The sequence below is a fragment of the Ascaphus truei genome, chromosome 6 (genome assembly GCF_040206685.1).
Source record: "Ascaphus truei isolate aAscTru1 chromosome 6, aAscTru1.hap1, whole genome shotgun sequence".
Taxonomy (NCBI): Eukaryota; Metazoa; Chordata; class Amphibia; order Anura; family Ascaphidae; genus Ascaphus; species Ascaphus truei.
In genome coordinates, this window is record NC_134488.1 from 58,061,068 (window position 1) to 58,083,690 (window position 22,623).

Below are 22,623 nucleotides of genomic sequence, written 5' to 3' on the forward strand. Positions count from 1 at the left end.
ACACTAATGGTCTCATTTTTACAAGATTGTGTTAGCCCTCTGCTACATGTATACAATTTTCGAGCATAGAGGCTATATTTATACATTATACATGTATTTATACACACAGTAAAGGTATATGGATGTGTTGCACACCAAAACAGTGCAAATAAATGCAAGGAAATAATATGCGATACTTGCGCACAATTCCGGAGCTCCTGGTTCAGGGGTGGCCTATCTGCAGGAATCCAGGTATACAGCAAAAGAGAGATGATCCAGGGCTCCACAAACTACCCCTTTAAGTCAACATTCATATAAATGGGGCTTAGGGACATATTTACAAGCAGTGTTCTGCCATAAGATATAGAAATGGTCTTCATGGTGTTTTTCGGAGCTGGAAGGTGGTTTTATGGCAGAAGACTACAGTACTTCAGAAACATGGAACTCAATAGAGGGCCAATCACAGTTTAGTAAAATGTTGGACATCATACTGTACCCATTTTTATCATACTGGAGTAGTTCAGGGTTTTTATCTGCACAAATTGAATTCATATTGGAAAACATGTTTGTCTCATTTAAATTATGTTTACATGTATGGAACTTTTTTCTCTCTCACAATGTTGGTGATTTATCAAGAGGCAAAAGGTTGTCTAAAAAATTAGACAATTTGCAAGTAATCCATAAAAAATACCTTTGCATAAGGGTTTACATTACCATACTTCTATGTGGTATGTTTTTGATTAAATAAGTGACATAATTTTGTTACAATTACTACAGCAAAGAGCATTTAAAGAAACAATGACATTTGTTTTTCTTTTTAGATTTAAAATAGTGTATTTCCATTTAAAAATTGATTTTTTGAAAAATGTTTTTTTTTTCTGTGCTAAACTTGACAATAACTGTGATATATCCCTCCCAACTGCTTTCATTATTCAGTTTCCATCAACGTTTTCATATAAGCCAAGATCATTCATATGAAACCTCTTAAACTTTCTTTTTATATTTATCTTCTGATCTTAGCCAGGGGATTTGCTGTCCTGGGATAATAATGTTTCTGAAGCCATTAATACTGATAGAATGAGGGAATACTAATGATATACATGAAAAATACTACTTCACTAGAGGGTGTTGAAATTGTGGAATGCACTTCCAGAGAAGATAATAGTGTCCTGCAGCTTAAGAGGATTAATAAGCAGGTATAGATAACCGTGGGGACCAAAGTTATTCACAAGAATGTCAGTAAAATACAGAAAGGGCAGTTTTGTTATACTGACAGATAACCCTGACATGCCTTTGGATTTATTCTTTATTGTTTACATGCCTAATAAATGTTAAAGTCCTTTTCCATATGAGATTTTCTTTTTATGTAATTCTGCAGTTTCTCCACTTCGGTGGATATACTATAATTTAAAAATGCTTTCCCATCTAATGCTCCCTCCCTCCCCCCCGCCACCCCCCCTCCCCGCCCACCCCCAAAAAAACACCTTAGTGTCCTTAGAAAGATTTGATCACCATTAAATAACATTTGTTGATTATTTGTATAGTTTGAAAAAAAATGTTTTCTTTCACTTGGGTTCGTGAATTCACACTTCATATCAACTACATACTGTTTGAGTAATGATGGCTTAAAAATAATTTGACATAGATACAAAAGTTAAATAATTTACACTGATTTATAAGATAGCACCTATTACCATTAACCCATGGAGGGGCCCCATGACGTTGTAGCTACTTTAAAAAAAAAAAGGGCTAGCATGTTTTTCTAGAGGAGTTACCCTCCCGACACTAATCTACACTGATGAGGAATGGAAGGGGGATGACTCCTCCCTTTCCGTTCGTTGATCACATGAGCGTTTCTCCAGAGTTTTTTGATTTGTTAATTCAAAGGGTTAAACCATGAAATATTTAAACTACTTCAAGACGTTTGTAACTGTTGTATTTTGTTTATAAAAGTGCCCATAAATTACATTTAGCTTATTAAACATGCCAGGTTGGTCGTAGGAGATCATGAAGTCTGGCACTCGAGTGACCCCATGACATAGTATCTCCATCATAGACTTTTTGCTAATTTTCTAGGGGAGAATGCTTTTTGCTCTTCTGTGGAGCACTTAATGTGATCTGACTGGAACTGATAAGAGACTCATTGTCTTCCGTTTTCATGATCTGTGATGTCCCAAGGAGCGATCACATGATAGCAATATGCGAATGAGCTATGGCACTCTAGTGCTGCAGCCCCTTAGGCTTTCAAAGGGTTCAATGCAGTTCCCCCTGCATGTTTTTTATATTTTGTAAAAATGTCTTCACCGTACTGTACAATATGGTATCTGTCTTCAACTCTCTCATTTTTTTCCTTGCTCACTGATTGTTAAAACGGTGTATTTTATTCCAATTTTGTTCCAAAACCTAAAATGAAAGGCTCCTCTGCATTTGTAACAAATATGTACAAAAATCAAAGAAAAAACGAAACCAATGTATGCACTCAGGGTCACCTTTTGTTGTAATATATATATATATATATATATATATATATATAAAAAAAAATAGAAGGAAAAAAAAAAGCGCCAAATTTTTTTTTTTTTTTCTTCTTCTATTTTTTCTATGCAGGTGGAGAGGGAGGTCGTTGTGCCCTTTTAAAGAAGCTGCCTGCTTTTCCTACCAGTGCTATTTTACTCCCCAATTATTGGTACAATTATTTGGACTCCATAGGACTATCTGCATTGAGCAGACTAAGGAAGGTTCACAGCACCACGTATTTTTTATTCAATTTTTTTTATGCATTTTTTATTTTATTTTTCTTTGCTTGTTAGATATTTAGTACTGTGCTTTATTGGTATTGAATGATTATTATCATTTTTATTGGTACACTATTTTATCCATTATAAAATTTAATTTACTATTTTTATATTTTTAATATAATACATTGTTTTCTGGCATCTAAGACAACAGCGCAGTCCTTTCTTGTACATATATATATATATATATATATATATATATATATATATATATATATATATATATATATATATTCATATTCATTTGCATGTATTAGACAGGTCTGCAACCCTGTCTTTCACCATTATCACCCAGCACACAGCACTTCCACTGCAGCAAGGGATTCTGGGAAATGACATGCAAATGAGCACACACTGACTTTGCATCTCCCAAGCCCTTGCTTAAAAGCTGTGTTTAAAGCAGCATGCATTGGCTAAGGGTTGCTCATGTAATGTGAGCATGAGATAAAAGGTGGCACTGTGTGCTCATTTGCATGTCATTTCCCAGAATCCCTTGCTGCAGTGGAAGTGATGTGTGCTGGGTGATAATGGTGAAAGACAGGGTTGCAGACATGCAAATGAATATACAGGAATATTTACAGTTGCTTTATGCTTTACTGTGGAGGGTTTTAGTCACTTTTTTTACCCACCATAACCTTAATAAATAATATATCCCCCTGAGGAAGGTCCCATTCTGTAGGACCGAAACGTTGGGTTTCTGGATGTATTTTTGCTTTCACTAATACACTTTGATTTTCAACATTAAGTGCTGTCTCTTGTTTACCAATCCTTGGAACGGTAACGTATAACTACATTCTCTATATGGGACGTGCACCTGTGGCTTACCAGCACCTATTGGAGTGCCAACTGCCTTATCTGACTATATATATATATATATATATATATATATATATATATATATATTTATCACAAAATAAGGGATTTCAAACCAACAAAAAGCAGGACACCTACTCAGAACTAGAAACCCCCACTGACTTTTCAAGACAGATACACACCCTCAATCCAGAAGAGCACACAGTCTGCCAGGGAGTTATAAACCGGTCTGATTATAAACTCTCAAACCCTGAGACCCAAGTGCTCTCCAAGGGACTAACATCCTGTCCCACCACCAAACTGGATCAAATTCAATTGTACACAGACCTAGAAGAATTCTTCCGGAGTCTACGACTGAAAGAATACTTCCACAAAAAAGAGAGCACCCTCAGGGGTTTCTGAGGAAGTAAAGTTTAGCTTTACGAAACGCGTAGAGTGGGTGCATTTAGTCACCACTGTTGGACTGTGTGGAGTGCTATTACATAGAACTGCTATTGAGCTATTAGCCATCAGTCCTGGAGCAGAGGAGTTCCTGTTACTCATACCCGTACACGCGCGGGCGGGCTACTGGAGAGGAAGAGGCTGCTGAGCACGGAGGTTCCGCTACACGGCCTATGCAAGTGTGTATACCCCAGCCAGTTAGCTTCCCCCACTGCGACACGTCACATGAGCGGCAGGAGTGAGACCCAGATGTGTACAGCAATGGCGCCACAGTGAGGATCTCTGCGGAGTGTCCCCCTGCTACTTCCCGGACAAAGGACTGCTGGATCTATCTGCTCATATTAATCCTACTTCTTGTAAGTAGGATTCTAATTTTACATCATTGGAAGAACTGCTGTTCATGTTTGTTATACACACAGTTCTATTTTTTATATAATATCTTTTATATGATATATTTTATTAAATAATGTTCTAGTTTATCACTAGGTGTTGTCTCACGTTATGTAGTCACAGTTATGTTGTAGTGTTATAGTATAGATTGCCTTACCCAACAGTTATATGCTATGATGTGTTTTTTTGTTTTTGTATTTTGTTTCATGATTCAAAGACCTTCTGTGCAGCTTCTCTAAGGATCACAGGACTATCCAATTGGACATTGATTGATGGTCAGAGTATCACAATTTTTGTTTGTTTTTTGGCGCCAGGTTTATTTGTTTTATGTATATTTCTGTCTGTACTAGGCAGTAGGTGACCAGGCAGCCTAGCCTTTATATAAGGATTATTCACTTGTCACTATTATTGATAAGCACTAATTAGTTTAGAAGCTTTAGCGCTATTATCACTTAATTATTTTAATTTCCCATTGCTCTTGAAGCCATTGATGGAAGACCTCTGCAGCCGGCATTTATCTCTATGGAGACAGAGGTGCTTCAACTCAAGGTACAAAACTCACACCTGGAAAATATCCAATTCAATGTTATTCACACTCCTTCCATCAGCGTGATCCTCGGGCTACCCTGGCTACAGATTTACAACCCTCAGGTGGATTGGCTCAACAAGGAACCCATCCAACGGAGCGCCTTTTGCCATAAGAACTGCATCCTAGAAGCAAGTAGCATTGGAGGTACCACCGTGTCTGAGGAGAAGGTACGATTGCCAGATGAGTACGCCGAGTTTCGGGACATCTTCGATAAGGTCAGATCAGAGATCCTTCCTCCTCACCGCCCATTCAATTGTCCCAGCGATCTGCTTCCAGGCACCTCTCCCCTCCTGATCTGGCTACGAACGACCATTCTCCAGTCTCCAATCCTGAACCTTGCTACGTACCCCGACAATCCGCAACTCTCCACACCTGAACCTGGCAAGTACTTTGATCCTTCTCCAATCTGTAATCCTGACCTGGCTTGAACGACTATTCTACATCCTAGGCGCGCCCGCGTGGCTGTGGGTCGGCATTAACCAATTCCATACCTTAGCACCGCGGTCTACGCATTACAGTCAGTTCACAACTGGCCTGCCTCTCCCTATTGCCCCTGCTTCCCCTTCTAACTGTTAACTACTTACCTGCTCCTCACTAACAGTGTCACCATCTGCACCACTAGTCGAAGCAAGGGCCTGCTCATTGAGCACTTAACCCCTTTCAAGATTGTCAATGTCCCTCAATATTGCATGCTTCCTCCTCAGATCGGCAACCTCTGACTCTAAAGAGACCACCTGTTCACACTTCTCATAGCGGTATGCTCAATGGAACGGCTGCTCCAAGTGCACATACCTGTGCAATCCTGCTCATTGTAGCAGCTATGAAGTTTATAGTACTAACAATAAACTGTAATTCAATATACTATACCTTGTTTAACTCATTCCTTGTTCAAACTGCTTCTAGTTCTAACTGCACACTTAATACAACCAGCACTTGAAATCAACCAGCTACACAGATCAGGACATGCAAGGTCAGGATTCATGAGCAACCTTTGTTTAAATAGGGAAATCTGGGTGATTGACAACCCCCCCCCCCTGCATTGTGTCACAAAGTTCCCACCATCTTGTTTATTTTGATGCGCACTCGATCGACTCTGCCCGATGCCCGCGCGCCCCTCCACACTATTCTGCAAATTATATCTGACCAAAGTATTTGAATTCTTGGCCAGAAAGAGAGAATCTGTGCCAGTTCCTGCTTGATATGCTGGACAAGCTTGATGGAGCACACCGTCGCCAGATCGTTTCCCCCAGCGTGGATGATAAGTATCCGTGGTGCTCTCTTATCTCTGGCCAAAGAAATCAGCCATGGGATCAGATGTCCCTACCGCATCCCTCTCCTCCCACACCAGAATACCTTTGCATGCTCAGCCCGCAACCCCAGATTCCGCAGAATCTGTGGAGGAACAAGAGAGGGGGATGGGGGAGGGGGCGGTTTATACCAATACTTTATCATTCCCTACTAATGAAGACATGATGTAAGACTGGTATCTGCTAGATTTCCAGTGACCTATTCTTTGAATTCTTGATATGGGTAGCCCCGCACGTGCTGCTTCTGTCCCGCACCAAAGGGGAACAAGTGTGTTCTGTATTGAGATCCCTCTAATCCCTGCTGTTTAAGGTACATACGGAAGACCTGCAGGTATTGACATTTTGACTGTGCCCCCCCCCCATCTGTGTGTAATAGCAGTGGGCCCTCCTTGTTTGGCCTGTACCCCAAGTAAACTCCAAATGCATTGACAGGGCATATTGGGCTCCATGGCAATCCTAGTAGCGAAATCCAAGCTCCCTTCCCTTGCTGATCTGTCTTTGACCTACGAATAAGCAGTTTTAGCGAGCCTTCCCCTAGACTTACGTCCATGAGCTGTAAACCGCCTCCTCCCTTCTTGGGTATGCAGACTAACTCTCCTGCCCACAATGTGGCAAAGAAGGCCAAAGCAAATGTGAGTCTAAAAAGTTTTGCCTCAAAGATAGAGGAACACACTATCTCTGTCGCGTGCATCAACATCTCTATAATAATAGCATGTTCTTGTATAGCGCTGCTAGTTTTACGTATCGCTTTATAGAGACATTTTTGCAGGCTCAGGTTCCCTGCCCAGTGGAGCTTACAATCTATTTATTGGTGCCTGAGGCACAGGGCGATAAAATGACTTGCCCAAGGTGACAAGAAGCCGACACCGGGAATTGAACAAGGTTCCCCTGCTTCAAACTCAGTGCCAGTCATTGTCTTTACTCACTGAGCCACTCCTTGCAACAGATTTCTCAAAGAATCCTCTAAGATTGAAGGTGTCACTAGTTTTCTGCTGTCCGTATGGATGACCCCCCATTGTCAGCCCTGTTAACACCCTTCTCACTACAAATTCCTTAGTCTGATTTTCATTACCATGTAACTTTAAGAAAAAGGTTATACTAGTCAATTTTCTCCCAATGGATCTGCCTGATAAGCCCCCTGTCCGATAAGCCTCCTGCCCTCAAACTTAATATGTAAGATAATAAGGCCCCTACTTCTGATGTCTCTCGTCCCCCCTCCCTCGCCAAATTCTGATAATCCCGCCATGCTGTCGCGTAAGCACCCCACGTACCCGGAGGCAATGAGGCCCTTACTAAGTCCATCATGCAACTATCCCCTGCTCCCACAAGGCCGCTAGACACCGGTTGCCGTGAATCTCCGCTTCTGGTGCCAGCCTCTGAAATTGCGCCGTCTCTAATCGGGACAAAGCATCAGTTATGTTATTTGCCACCCCCTTGACGTGCCTAGCCCTGAAAGCAATGTTAAGTTGAAGGCAAAGCAGCACGAATTCACGCAGAAGGGCCAGTACTGGCGGTGACCGTGAACCGAAGTTGTTCATGGCCTCCACTACCCCCATGTTGTCTGACCAGAATGTAACTTCTCGGTTTGCGAACAGGTGACCCCATAAACAAAGGGAATAGCTCTAAGAATGTTAAATTCCTGATAAGCTGAGTCTCTCTCCAGCTTAGAGGCCACCGTTCTGACACCAAGACCCATTAAAATATGTGCCGAAGCCCACTGATCCTGATGCGTCTGTGAAGAGCTGCAGGTCAATGTTTTGGGCTGGGGGCCCCTCCACAAAGTCCTACCGTTGTATCTCTGCAAAAATTTGAGCTACACCGCCAAATCCTTCCGTATTTCCGCTGTAACTCAAAAAAATGGTTAGGACGTCTCACCCCAGCTGTGGCAGCTGACAGGCACCTAGTAAACACCCTACCCATGGGCACGATACATGCCGCAAAAACCAAGTGGCCAAGCAATGATTGGAAATGCCACAATGATGTCTTCCTCAGTAGCATGAATTCCCTGGGCAGTTTGTCTAAGGCGACAAGCTTCTCAGGTGGTAATCTGTACTACATCCTTGTTGAATCAATCTCAATGCCCCGGAAAAGGAAACTAAGGATGGTTATAGGACCTACCATCAGCAGGACGCCAAATTGGCATGCTATGACTGAAAATTGGAACAGCCACCTTGCACACAAATCTGACCCCCCATGAGCCAACAAAAAAGAAATCTAAATAATTGATGATCCCTGCTGTCTGTACTCTCTTGCGGACCACCCATTCTAGAAATGTACAGAAGGTTTCGAAATAGAAGCAAGAAAGTGTGCAACCCATTGGTAGGCATAGGTCGATAAAGTTTTGGCCCTCCAGCATGCAACCCAGCAAATTGAAACATTCTGGGTGCACTGGCAAGAGTTTGAATGCTGATTTGACATCTGCCTTTGCCATTAACGCTCCCTGCCCTATCCTTCCTACTAGCACCACTGCTTTGTCAAAATTTGCGTAATTCACAGAAAATAAATCCCGATTAATTCCATCGTTAACCGACTACCCCTCCGGGTAAGATAGGTGCTGGATTAACCTAAAGGCCCAGTCTCCTTTTTAGGGACCACCCACAATGGGGAAACCCTAAGATTGCTTAAAGGGGGGAGTCAAATGGGCCCGCCATCCTCCCCAATTCAACCTCCTTTTCTATCTTCTCCCTTGCTACAGAACCTTTTAACCTGACCGATTTATAATTCTTCACGCAGCTTGATCCAATCTGATATGCAAACGAGATCATAAACCCCTCCCTAAATCCCGCTAAAAGAAGCTGGGCTGCCTCCCTATTGGGGTATTTTGCCAGCCATGGTGCCATTGCCTCTACAGATATTGGGATGCCACCCTCTTGGCCAATCTTCTACCCTGCACCCTTAAAACCTCTTCCATACTTCTTAAAGCATTTTGGCCTTGTACATTGACCTCCACAAGCGGCGCAGGAGTGCCGTAAATGACAGTTGTCGTACTTACATTTGGACTCATTGAAAGCCCAACATATGCCTGGCTGTTTTCCTGCTGTATGACCCCCCGCCGATGTGTGCGTTTGATTGTCCCCACACCATGCGTCGCTACCGTTGCTCACCCCGGGAAAGGGCGTTGCCCCTCTTCCCAAGATATGCTCTAGGTATAAATCTACATATTTTGTGTTACAAGAGACCATTCACTTGTTGGCCTCCATGCTTTGCCTATATTCCTCATCATATTTCCACCGACCCATACACCCGTATTTCTCGTTTGCATTCATAATTGTGTCTTGGTACTTAAAGAGTGCCGAGCGTAATTGCGGTTCCTTTTCCCCCACCACACCTGCCTATATCCCGAAATCTTGCGCTCAATTTTGGTATGTTCGTGGAAACAGACGCCTTTATATGTCCTCCTTCCTGGTCTCCCCTTTCTTCGCTGACCTAGCCAATGCCTCCCTGTAGCCTGGAAGCAACAACACAATTTCTACGTACTCCCCAGCCCAGATCTTATCTCTTAAATCCTTTTGAAAATGTGTACCTAATGACCGGCGATGGTTGTGTAACCCCATAAAACCGCGGGATGTGATTCCGTTGGCTGCCCGTGTCAGGACCGCGGTGGAACTGCGATAAACTAAGTGTTCCGTGGCTTGATTCGGGCACTTTGTCACTGTACGGAAGAAAGTAAATCTTGCTACATCTGTATAATCATAAATATTTTTATTTCATTTTCAGTTCACTGTGTATAATGAAGTCTTTATTGCATTATGTACAATTCATTATTTCTACTTCTAGTCTTGTAATTTACCATGATTTTTAAAGTGTACTCTTACTGGATTTACACTCACATATACATGTGGTAAATGTATCAGTAATTGTTAGTTTACTTAATAAACATTGTTTAATAAAATATAACTAAACAGTCTTTTCAAGGTCCTTATAATACAAGAACTTTCATTTTCAAGCTGCAGACTACAGGCGTTTTGCTCTGTCAAGAGCAATTCTTTCTTGATGAATGACAAGGTAGGATAATAGGCTACGGTTTCCATAGTAACCAGACAGCAGAGCTGTGTGCCATGCATTTTTTTCTTCCTGAAAATGAAACCAGAATCCTTTTAACTCTACCCAGTAGCTATAGCAGGAATAGAAAATAGGTATTATAGTGTTGAATTTGCCTTGGTGCTAATAAAAAAAAATATATACTGTATTTATTTTTAATATGCATTAGAAAAGTCATACAGTATGTTGTGACGTTCATTTCATATTTTACAGTTTATCAATAAGCTCTAACAAGATTTGGTGTAGTGGGAAAAAAAACATTCATAAAAAAACTTAGTGAATCATTTAAATTTAATATAAAGATTTCACGGTTTAATAAAACACATGAATCTATTAATCGCTCTAAAAATTAAATAGTAGCATTACTATATGGCAACTTTTTTATACTATATAATTGAATGTAGTTCTTTAATTAATACATCAAATGATTACCATGGGATTCTTATAGAGCACCATTTCATACCCCATAATCTTTAGAGAAGGATGCTATGATACAGTATACATCAATAAATAAAGGAACATCTAACAAAAATTTTTTTTACAGAATGCGGCCAAAAAATGATTACTTCCAATCTTCATTTGGCATCCCACTCTATGGCATTATTATGACATGAGACTTGCACATTTTTCACTCAAATACTTAACTCACGTGACACTCTGAGGAAGATGTGGCAACATTTCAATCTGAATAAACCTTTCTTTTTTTCTTCAAAACCCCAAAGTGCCCTTCCTCCTTGTTTATAGCAATTTTTCAAGCTCCATTTATTATTTGGTTCATACCAAACTACATTCTTCAACAGTTGGGACATGGAAGTAGTTGCAATTGAATACCTCCCTCAATACAGAATACATACAGAAGCCTCTAAGCAAGTGCACATATCCTATGAAGGCATCTTGGCCCATATCTACTAAGTAGTCTAACATAAGATACGTTCTGGCACTGGAAGACATCTTATAGCTGATTGATTTGAATGGGTTTGTGACGGTAGGGGGTAGCCAAGCTATATAATAAAGGTTATGCCCATCTGGTTATCCTGGAAATCCGTGGGTCACTGGCAGCAACAAAGCACCATAAGCCAGGGGCCATGTAATGTAACATGCAAAATTGAAAGTGTACCCTGCTTTTACAATTTTCATGTTCCCTTTGCCCCAGATTCACAAAACTTTCTGAGTGTAAGTTTTAGGTGGGATATTTGGGAGAAAATTAAATTGTTTTATTTGCAGTAGTTCGAAAGCCAAAGTTACTGGTAGTCCCTTAATTCTCCGCAGCGATCAGTCATGATTTGCCAGTACGCAGGTTGAATTACACCAGGGCTGCCCAGTGTCCCCCAGAATCCTGGTTTTCAAGCCCAGATATCCCAGTCCAATTTCCCTCACAGATATGGGTCTCCCCAAGACATATCTTGTATTAAACCATATTTTTGTTGTGTTGGTGCATTTACTATAAATGTCTATTCAGTCAGCCCGGGCATCCACATAGGTGCCAGGAAGTCTGGATAGACAGGAATTCAAAGAGGAGGCATGATGTTGAGAGGTGCCGGGTGCTAAGTGGCCGGGTAGGGTGGAGTACTGGGTCCGGAGAACAGAGACCCCCTGCAGGGAGGACACTATGGTCTGCCAGACTCAGTAGAGCCTGCCCAGTAGGTGGCAATGGGTTGACTTGGGAAACTACAGAATGTCGGCGTATTTCCTATTGGTCAATTCATATGTCCCACCCACGGGGCATCCCAAGCCGGCTTGCACGTCCCCTCCTCTGATGTCAGCCAAAGGACAAGCCCCTATTCCTATTGGCTAGTGGGAGGAATTCCCACACTCTGATTGGTCGCTCCTCCGACTTTCATGCTGAACATAGAACAGCGGAAGGTATGTAAGGAGATGCCCCAGAAAGAGAACCAGACCATCTAGTGACATTTGTCAATGAAGCTGGCCAGGCTTTTCAAAGTTGCTCTGTCATGTATAGTGGAGCAACCAGCTCCGTTTTGAAGCTAGGAAAGTCTAGCTAAGGCGTCAGGACCAAGTTCTGAGAATTGAACATAGGGGTCGCAGCTAGGATCTTTAGCCGAAAAGAAGACCAGGAAGCCTGGGTGTATATCCCGGTCAGGGTAAGCTTTCTGAAGCAGGTGCCCTGCACCTATTTGAGCCTAGATTTCACCCCCAGACTCCCTGTAAGTGTGTATTTTGTGTATTCATTGTGTGTACGTGGGTTTACCCGAATAAACTTAATTTTGTTCTACTACCTTGTTTGCCTTGTGAATGATCCCGGTATAAATTTGTAGAAAGTCCTGGTCTCCCGTGGCAAACTTTTTTTAATGGTGGCAGCGGTGGGATCATTAGGCTTTGGGCTATAATTTCCTGTGGAGATTTATACCACAATGATGAACTCATAGATTGTGAGCTCTCAAAACAAGTAGTAGCAGACACACGTTACACAAAGCAGGAAATCACACTGTTCTTCTGTCACTGAGTTTAATGCCCAAAGGCAAAGATGTCTCTGTGTTCTGGACGATATAAGTCCAGGGATCACCAAAGAGTCGTGACCCAGTGTGAGGCGGGAAGACACTGCATGGGGTTTGACCCAGGAATCTGCGCATTAGCCAAGCGCACGGGTATATCCACGCCAGCGGCAGCATCACCTGCAGCTTTGCCCACTCAAATCACAGTTCAGTACACAGGCACGGCTGCACTGGCGACTGCTTTAGTTGAACAAAGCGTAGTTCAGAGCACAAGCCCAGGCATGCCAGCAGCAGCATCAGAAGTTAGGAAGTTGTCGAATGTCGCATATCAGAATAGGCGCTGAGATGAAGGCCTTCTTTAAGAGGTCGACGGCTTGGATAGCCACGGATGGCCAGGAAGTAGCATCTACCCCTTTTTTTGTCAAAGCTGGGATGGGAGCTACTGTGGACGAAAAGTTCAGAATAAATCTACAGTAGTAGTTCGCAAACCCCAGGAATCGTTTAATAGCCTTGAGATGTGGGTCGCGGCCAGTCCATAACTGCTAAACCAGAGTCAGAGATAATGTATCCTAGGAATGCCGTGGAAGTCTGGTGGAATTGGCATGTTTCCAATTTGGCATAGAGGTGATTCTCGCAGAGGCGTAATAGTCCCTGTTTGACGTGGTTGATGTGTTTGATATGGTTGATGTGTTCCAGAAGTGACTTTGAAAAAAACAGAATGTCATCAAGGTAGACGATGATAAAATGATTGAGGAGATTCCGGATTATCTAATTCCCAAAATCTTGGAAAACGGCCGGATCATTGCAAAGTCCAAAGGCCATGACCAGGTACTCATAGTGCCTGTCTCGAGTGTTGAAGGCCGTCTTCCACAAGTCGCCCTAGCGAATCCTCACTAGGTTATATGCACCACGCAAGTCGAATTTAGTGAAGATGGTAGAGCCCTGAAGGCGATCAAAAAGTTCAGTGATCAATGGTAATGGGTAACGATTTTTTAGTGTGATCTTGTTAAGCACTCTGTAGTCAAATCAAGGACAAAGAGAACCGTCTTTTTTCTTGACAAAAAAAAATCCTGCTCCGGCTGGAGAAAAGGAGTTACATATGAACCCTTTCTTTGGATTTTCCTGTATGTACTCGGACATGGATTTGGTCTCTGGGAGTGAGAGAGGGTAAGAACTTCCTCTTGGAAGAATGGAACCGTGTAAGAGGTCAATCGGGCAGTCGAATGAACAATGGGGAGGTAGAGCTTCAGATCGTGCCTTACCGAAGAAATCCCGGAAGTCTACGTAGATCTCTGGAAAGCTGCTTTTATCCTTTCCTGGGAGTACTCAAACTGCATATCTGTTTGGCTCGGATCGAACAGGTCTTGGCACACAGGGTAGTCCATTGGATGGGTTTTTTATTAGTCCAATCAATGTGATGGGTGTGACGTTCGAGCCATGGAAGCCCCAGAATTACCTCGACAGTCTCACGCTGTGCTCACGCAAACTAGGCGGGACCACGGTGCTGAGGTGGGAATGGATATGACACCACCCGCAGCCGCGAGGGCACGTCTTGAGTGTAGGTTTGTCTGGATTGCCGGGTTGGGATTGGAGAGGTACAGATAGTTAAGGGTACTGTTAGCCGAGTCCGGGTTGGAGAGGGGGACGTAGTCATATTACCGTAAGCCAAGGTCTGGTGCGTAGAGAGCGGGTTGGTCGTCTGCCGTTAGCCGAGGTCAGGTGCGGAGAGAGCGGAGAGGTTGTTTGCCGAAGCCGAGGTCTGATGCCAAGAGTTCGGAGTAGTCGAGGAGAAAACAGGGTTGGTACACGGGAGGAGAACTGCAAAACAAGACAGGACTAGGGAGGCAGAGAGTGATCATAATAGCAACTGGTTCAATGCTCAGCCGAATAGCAAGTGAGGCAGCAGGGTAAAATAGGGAGCGGGATCCAATGAACAGGCAGGGACCTGGAGGTGTGTGCAAGGCGGGACCCACCGGAGGCAAGTCATAGAGAACAGGCAGCTACATCTGTAGATAATTATATATTTAAGGTAAAACATTTGAATATTGGAATTTGACTTATGCAGTATGATAATAGAAGATAAATATGGTTGACTTTAGTTTAGGAATTAAATATGGGGATAATGTACTGTATATTAAGAAACCTATAAAGATAGAATAAATGCACAATTCTCCATAGATCTGCTGAAAGGTTCTGTGGGGGAAAAAAAATCATGTTTCCTTAAACACAGTAACTGTATTGTTGAACTGCAAGTCAAAAATATGTTTACTTGTTTAGTCATGTACTATCATCTTTGTTTCCTATACCAAGGTGCATTTCACCAGCGTTGTTGCAGTTCTTAGTAATTAAAAAAAAATATTAAGCCTCTGCTTTGAATTGACAGTCCTATTAGAAAATGCAATTTATATCCTAAACACAGAGGCAAATCTATGTTCAAGGGATACAAAATGGAGAAATGGAATGGTTTTGTAAAGGAAGGGCATTTTCAATGGGCTGTTTAGTTCAGAAACTGTGAAGGTCTTTTGCTTAATTGGAACAAATCTATCAACCGATATATAAAATGTCTGGGGATGAAAAAGGGTAGGGAGGGCTGCCATAGTTACTAAACAGGCAACTTTCCTACAGAGGACCATTGAAGACAGTCCAAAAAGGGATTAGCATCTCAGGCAGAATACAATTAGATTGTTTTAAATTGGTCTGTGTTCCAGAGGGACATGAAATGCTTGTAGGGAACTGGAAAAATTAAAGAACTGTATATCCTTCGAGTTGTTGGATCTAATTAAGCACTCTTGTCTTCAGAGGAGAAGCCTTATCTTATATACTTAGTCTTGGAACAATAATTCTTCCAATAAATTGAGACCTTACATTATATATTTGATTAATGCAATTCCTGACCTATGTTGTAGGTATATAAATGAAATAAAAAGGGATAAAACAAAATAGGGAAAACAATTGTGTGCCGATTACCCCAACACTCTTTGTATGTGTAAAATATTACCCCCAATCTTGTCCAGTGCATAAATGTCAGAGGTTCTTAGCTTCATGATGTTTGTTCCCTTTTTTTCAATAAATTAGTCGTTTGGCTGTTCGGTACCTTTGCTGGTTGCACGTGGATTCCAGGACACACATCACTGCAGGCATTCACTCAACGGTGCTTCACATTTATATCTTTGGCTACACCGGATCAAGCAGCGTGACAGCAGGTATTATCATTGGCAGAGGGGACGGTGGGATACTTAGCGTCAGCCTGGCTGTTCTCTGGATGGTCGGCGACTCTTAGCGTCACCTCACCTTACCCCTCCCCCCAGCCTGCTCCACTGGGTCCGCTTAATACGCGTGTTTAGAGTGATAGTTATATGCTGCAGACGTGTGCCATTATGTTCTAAGAATAAGACATTCTACGCTTTGGCCCTTGAGCACTGGCAGCAGAATTCTTCTGTGTTCCCTATGCCTAAAACTGTCTTGGTCCCTCTTATTTACTAATAGCTATTTTCTATTCTGCATTGGCCTTTGTATTGTACAGCACATCTGATTATGTTCTTATCCTCCTTCTGACTAACTTGATATGCAGTGTATTTCTCTAACTTCCTTCTTCCAAGTCTGCTTATATTTTCTTAAAGCTGTCTTTATAATAACTACTGCCTCTTTTCAGAACCATATCAACTTTATTTTAATAATAATTGTGTTTTTCTTGTATAGCACTGACAGCAAAAGACAAAAAGTCACAATGATACATCCAATATGACTAATTATGTAATTACTGTAGGTGAACAACAAATACATTCTGGCACCTTTGTAAATGTCCAAATATTAGGAATATAAATGGGCAAACCATGCAGGTAATGTCCATTCTGGAAAATCCGGATAGGTTCCTGAAGATCCATGGGGAAGTTCTCAGGACGTGGAAATAAGCAAATGGAAAAATCATTGTGTATACTGCAGGAAACTAACAAAACAGGACTAGACTTGACACACAGCACTAACCAACAAGACCAAAAAACATCTAAACATGAGACAACACCTAATGATATGCTAAGATATAATAAAAATGAATTTATTAAATTAAAGTAAAAATAGACAATGTGATGTAAGTGTCTAATATTATTTAGACAACAAATTGTCTGAAAGGACACTGAATATGTTGCACAAAAGCTGGTCCGGTGGGGGTAAAAACTGGAATCCTACTTACGAGACATCGGATATATTCAGGCATGTGAGATGACTCAATCTGGTCGGATAAGATTCAGGTAACCCGCGATTGCTTCCTTCCGATGTCTCCACTGGCATCTCGCATCCAGCTCTATCAGACCACGTCAGCTCTCGTCCTCAGTGTGTGTGCACTACGTCCCGGTTTGCCCACCTCTGTGTTTTAGCCAGCAGGTGGTGTTCATCATGATCTAAGACAATTGCGGCTCTCACGGTGTAAATAGACAGAGCCTGCAAGACTAGTACCTGCTTCTGAGGTGGGGGCCTGAGCTCTCCTTCTCTATCTTATATGCCAAACGTGGCTTTAGGTCAGACAATGAGAGACAAACTACAGTAGTGTTTATGGTATAACAGTATTTATAATGAAAGTAGCAATGGACACTTTGGTAACATATGATCCTTACAGCAAAAAAGAAAGAAGCCCAAAGCTACATCCAATATGACAAAAATATACAGTGAAATACCTATGTATCTCTTGAAAAAAGGGCAATTTAGTTAACCCCTTTGTCCAAAGAATTTTAAGCCTGCAAGCCACTTCAAGGCATGACCAAATAATGCAGGTCCTAACACTAACTGATTAAAATTCTTATTTACCTTTATAGTTAGAGGAAGAATGATCGCATTGGATCTGTCCCAACCAGCTGCATGCAAAGGAACTGCTTAGTTGGAAAGTGGGGAGGGGCGAGCTTAAACCCTGGGAGGGAGGGAGGGGCCACTGACCTCCAAAACAACTGAGACCAGCTGGACAAAGTTAATAAACACACAGATACCCAGCAAGCTCTAAGAAACCCCAAAAATTACCACTGATTGATAATTACTGAAATGTAAGCTCTCAACCACATTTACATCATATACCCTCACTTGTCTTAATTTATAAGTATTATGTCTAGTATTATCTCCTTGCTAGTGGGAAACTCACCAATTTCTTGAGATATGCCCCCGGTAATGAATCTAGAATGTCCCTTTTCTTGCTGAAACTGCAACAGTCTGTCCACATCTGGCAGACTGAAGTCTCCTATATTTATTACCCCTCCTTTAAATGCCATTTTAGTGATGTCCCATGGAGGATGACACCCTTTCCAATTCCTTCTCTAGTCCTGGAGGTCTCTATAAACCCACTGTACAAATGGCTACATTCTCACCAGTTCCCAGTTTTACCCAAAGTGTCTCAGTCCTTTTTCCAGTGATTTGTATTAAAGTATTTTTATGTTGTTCTTCACATAAAGAGCAATGCCTCCTCCCTTCCAAGCCTGCCCTTTGTACTGTAAATATAGTGTAACCTGGTATAGCTATGTCCCAGTTTTGTTTGTTATTGTACCATAACTCCCAAATCATCCCTGTCATTGAAATTAGTTCTGGTATTTTATTTCTGAAATTACAAGCATTTGTATGCATACACGGAAGACCATTGTTACTGATTTTCCTAATTCTTCCTGCACCCCCCCCCCCCCCCCCCCATACAACTCTTTATGCATGTATAGATCGGTGTATACTTAGAACTATGTCTTTATTTATCATGGCTGTGACGGGGGACATGTAGAGGCACTCGGGTTGAAATGAACAGAAAATATTTTAATCAACAATGCAAATTTTCCACAGCAACAAAAAATGTCTTCAGCATAACAAAAGCAAAACAGTCCAACTCATATAAAGCAGGGTATGGACCCAGCTCTTGGTAGTAGGGTTAACACTGTAGTAGAGTAGTGCAGACTCAACCCTTGGTCGCAGGTTTAACACTAACACAGCAAAATAGGTTTATGCACAGCCCTTGGTAGCAGGGATCTTATCAAGGATGCGCGAACTTCCGGTGCTGCGCCCCCCTGCCTGCTCTCCCCCAGTGCTCGTGTCCCCTCTTACCTGTGTGCCAGCACCAAATTATGCCGCGAGGTTATGTAAAATCACGTGACCCCCATGGCGTCATTCGACGTCGCATTGCCATGGCGATGCATCACCTGAAGCCAGCTGAATCATGGTGAGTTACAGATGCCTCACACAGTCCCCCAGCGTTTAATTTAAATGCCTTGGAAAAGAGTGTGGGCATCTGTAACTGCCGCGCCCCCCAAAATAAATCTCGTGCCCCCTGGTTTGCGCATCCCTACTCTATATGATGGTGCAGGCCTCTGGAAGTCATAAGCTATTCTGTATGTGTCTCTTGTTCAGGAACACTAGAGTCTGCTAGAGGCTGCATCTTTCAGCCTTCTAATCAGTGAGCTGCCCTGCGCTTGAGCACTGCTTCTCAAACAAACCCAGATCTCTGAAATATCAGAACTGGGTTACAAGTATGTATTCACCCTGTAATCCAGGGTAACCTTTTACAATGGAACGTTAATATTTTATAGCCAGGGGTTACAGTCCTAATTGTCACATTTGGCTAACTGTAACCCATTTCTATAGAGGGGTGAGGTAGGAATAGGGGAGTGGGGTGTGTGATAGAGTTATGGGCCTTGGCTATTGAGATTAGGCCTTAGTAGCCACAATGGCAGTAGTTCCCAACTACAGAACTCATGACCCCAACAGGTTAAGTTTTAAGGGTATCCCTTCATCAATACAGATGGTTCAGTCAAAGTGACTGAGCCACTGATTGAGCTACCTGTGCTCAAGCAGGGATATTCTTAAAATCTGACCTTTGGGGGTTCTTGAGGACTGGAGTTTGGAACAACTGCTTTATAGCATGCAAAGGGGTAGTGGAGAGATGTCTGTCTGCATTCACCAGGTATTGTAACACAAATGAAATTCACTCATTACAGACTAATATGACAATCAATATACTGTAGCAATCAATTAATTTAGTTATTTATTTATAAAATATTTTACCAGGAAGTAATACATTGAGAGTTACCTCTCGTTTTCAAGTATGTCCTGGGCATAGAGTTAAAATGACAAATAATACATGGTTACAAGTACGGTTACATAAATCAACAGGGTATACATTATTTACAATACATTGCATGCACAGTTAAAGACGATGTATATTATAGGCTTATGTAACAGTTACAGACCAGATTAAAATGGGATATAGCCTTAGATTTGAAAGAACTTAAACTGGTGGTGGATGTGAGAGTCTCCGGTAGGTTGTTCCAGTTTTGGGGTGCACGGTAAGAGAAGGAGGAATGGCCAGATACTTTGTTTAGCCTTGGGACCATGCACAGTCAAATAAGTTAAACACATAAGTATTCCTACTGTATATATAGTATTATTAGATAAAGGAACAATAGACTCTGCCTAATGCAGCATGTAGAATTACATTAAAAAAGATCAAAAAGTGAAGAGGAACAAAAGTTTATCCCAACTAAGTAGTGTAATGAGTAAACATACAATAAAATTTTAAAACAATGTTGTATTGATTTCCCTTATTTGAAACTACAGTAAAAAATAAATATCAAAAGATACTTAAATCACCCTAAAAGTAGGAATATTTAATTCATTATAGGAAGCACCTTAAATTGAAATATTCTTTTAAACATTTTGGATTTACTGTTCCTAATTTATCAATCAAGTACAGTACGCTTTGTTTTGATTGCTATGAACCTTTAATTGCTTGATTCTTGACTGACTTCTTCCAGTCCATTTTCTTGATTGGGTTGTACAGTACTTAGCATTCATGACTAAAGGTCCTTTGCTTTTCTTTGGCTTTTCCCACTTCGGTTCCTTGACCCTGTCCTGTTCCAGCATTCAAGCCCTGTTCCTACATCCCAGTCCTTTTGTTGCATCCAAGTCCTTTTGCTGCGTCCAGGTCCTTTTGCTGCGTCCAGGTCCTTTTGCTGCGTCCAGGTCCTTTTGCTGCTTCCCAGTCCTGTTCCTGCATCCCAGTCCTGTTCCTGCGTCCCAGTCCTGTTCCTGCGTCCCAGTCCTGGTCCTGCATCCTAGCCCTGTTCCTGCGTCGTTGCCCTGTTCTGGCATTCCAATCATGTCCCTGAATTCCCGTCCTGTCCGTGTGCTGTTTTCCCGTCCTGTTCCTGGCTCTTCACCTTCGGGTCCGACCTGCCTGTAACACCGACGATGATATTTAGCTGCCTCCCTTGACTGCCTGTGACCCAGACAATGCTACTTTGCCACCTGCCCCGAACCCCTGCCTTTGACCCCGTTACATATTCACTTCTGTCTGCTTTCCTTGGCTCTGTGACAACACCTGAGGTACGTGGCGGGGAGATATGCTAATGGCTATGCAAAGTATATTTAAATGATAAAAGGTTTCCATATCAACTATACACTGGCGACACACTTTATTCGAGCTTGGCTAGTCCCACGAATTCGGGTATACCCGGGTGTATTGAGGTTTGTGACTGTTTTCTGCCCGAGTGCATTGAGTTATTTTCCAAGCAGGGATTGAAGCATTTTATTCCCTCTGGCTGCAATACTGCACAGTATATATATATAAACTGCATTACAATTCATGAATTTATGCCATCTGGTAGACACGCGAAGCATTGCAGCCTATTAAATCCTAATCATTATCATTTAACAGATCAGCCGCCCATCAGCCAGGCATGAACCCAGGCTGGGAAGGCAAATGCAACGGGGCTTGTCAGAGGTCAGGAGTGGCGCATTCCAGGTATCTGCCAGGTACATACCGGGTATTTGCTCGAATAAAGTGTGTCGGTGCAGTATACTGTAGAGTTGATAAGCAACCTAATAACTGGAATGGTGTCAGACCCAACAGGACTAGAACCCACTGCATTTCTAGGCCACAGCTCTAAACCAGCTGCTGTGTAGTATCACTGCCATATCCTACTATTGAACTGCTCTCTGCTCACTGCTCACACATGTAGCTCAGCTCATCTAACTATTAGCGTATCTGACAGGTATCTCAGGTATGCTCCACAAGGAATATGGTATCACAGAACAAGAACAAAAATATTCTCTGTGCCATCTGTCAGAGTAACAGACACACGATGCAGCGACCATTATCCGACCACATCTCAATCTGGATTTTGTCAAATTTGCCAAATACCGCGCATGGAAGTCTGCAGAAGACTAATATAAGATCTGATTGGTTGTAGTACCATGTGACAGTTTCCATTTTTGTTTTCAAAAGATGGGACATCATTTTAAAGAGTGGGACGTCACATCCTTTAAAAAAAATGGAAGCTGTCACATGGTAGTACAACTAATCAGATTGGGGGTGTACCATGTGATGCCTCACATGGTTTATCTCCCAATCCGATTGGTTGGAGTAACATGTGATGGCAGCCATTTTTTTGGTACCATCATCTCAAAGGGAGGGAAGTTTAGCCTTCCTGATTGGCTGGCTTCCCTCCATTTTGATGATGTCAAATCCTTTAAAAATAACTGGTCACATGGTACACCAGCCAATCGGATTGGGGGTGTACCATTTGACACTCAAATGTGATATCACAGGTCTATATAAGGCCTGTCCTTGGCCTGTCCAAGAAGTTGACGGGATAACCTTCATCCCATTGGATTACAGGGAAGAAGATAGAAGAAAAGAAAGAAGAAAATAATGAAGAACTTACCGGGGATACGTCTCATCAAGCAAGGTTTAATTATGGACTTCTCGCATCGGCTGTTTGAGGTGCATTGCGTAGTGGGTCAAGAGTTGGTGCTCATATAGGACGGAAGACAGCAAATGTAAGAAAAACATTGATTGTATG

The 22,623-nt window shown here is 42.1% G+C and overlaps 1 protein-coding gene across 1 annotated transcript in view; it reads left to right on the top strand.

Moving 5' to 3' along the window:
• LOC142497064 (uncharacterized) overlaps positions 1 to 16,832 on the top strand; it is a 62,962-nt gene extending 46,130 nt beyond the window's left edge. The window contains exons 4-5 of the mRNA XM_075604360.1: positions 15,881 to 16,008; positions 16,572 to 16,832. Of these exons, the coding sequence (XP_075460475.1) occupies positions 15,881 to 16,008; positions 16,572 to 16,627 (184 nt within the window). The 3' untranslated portion in view covers positions 16,628 to 16,832. The remainder of the gene's footprint in view (positions 1 to 15,880; positions 16,009 to 16,571) is intronic.
• The last annotated feature ends 5,791 nt before the right edge of the window (positions 16,833 to 22,623 follow it).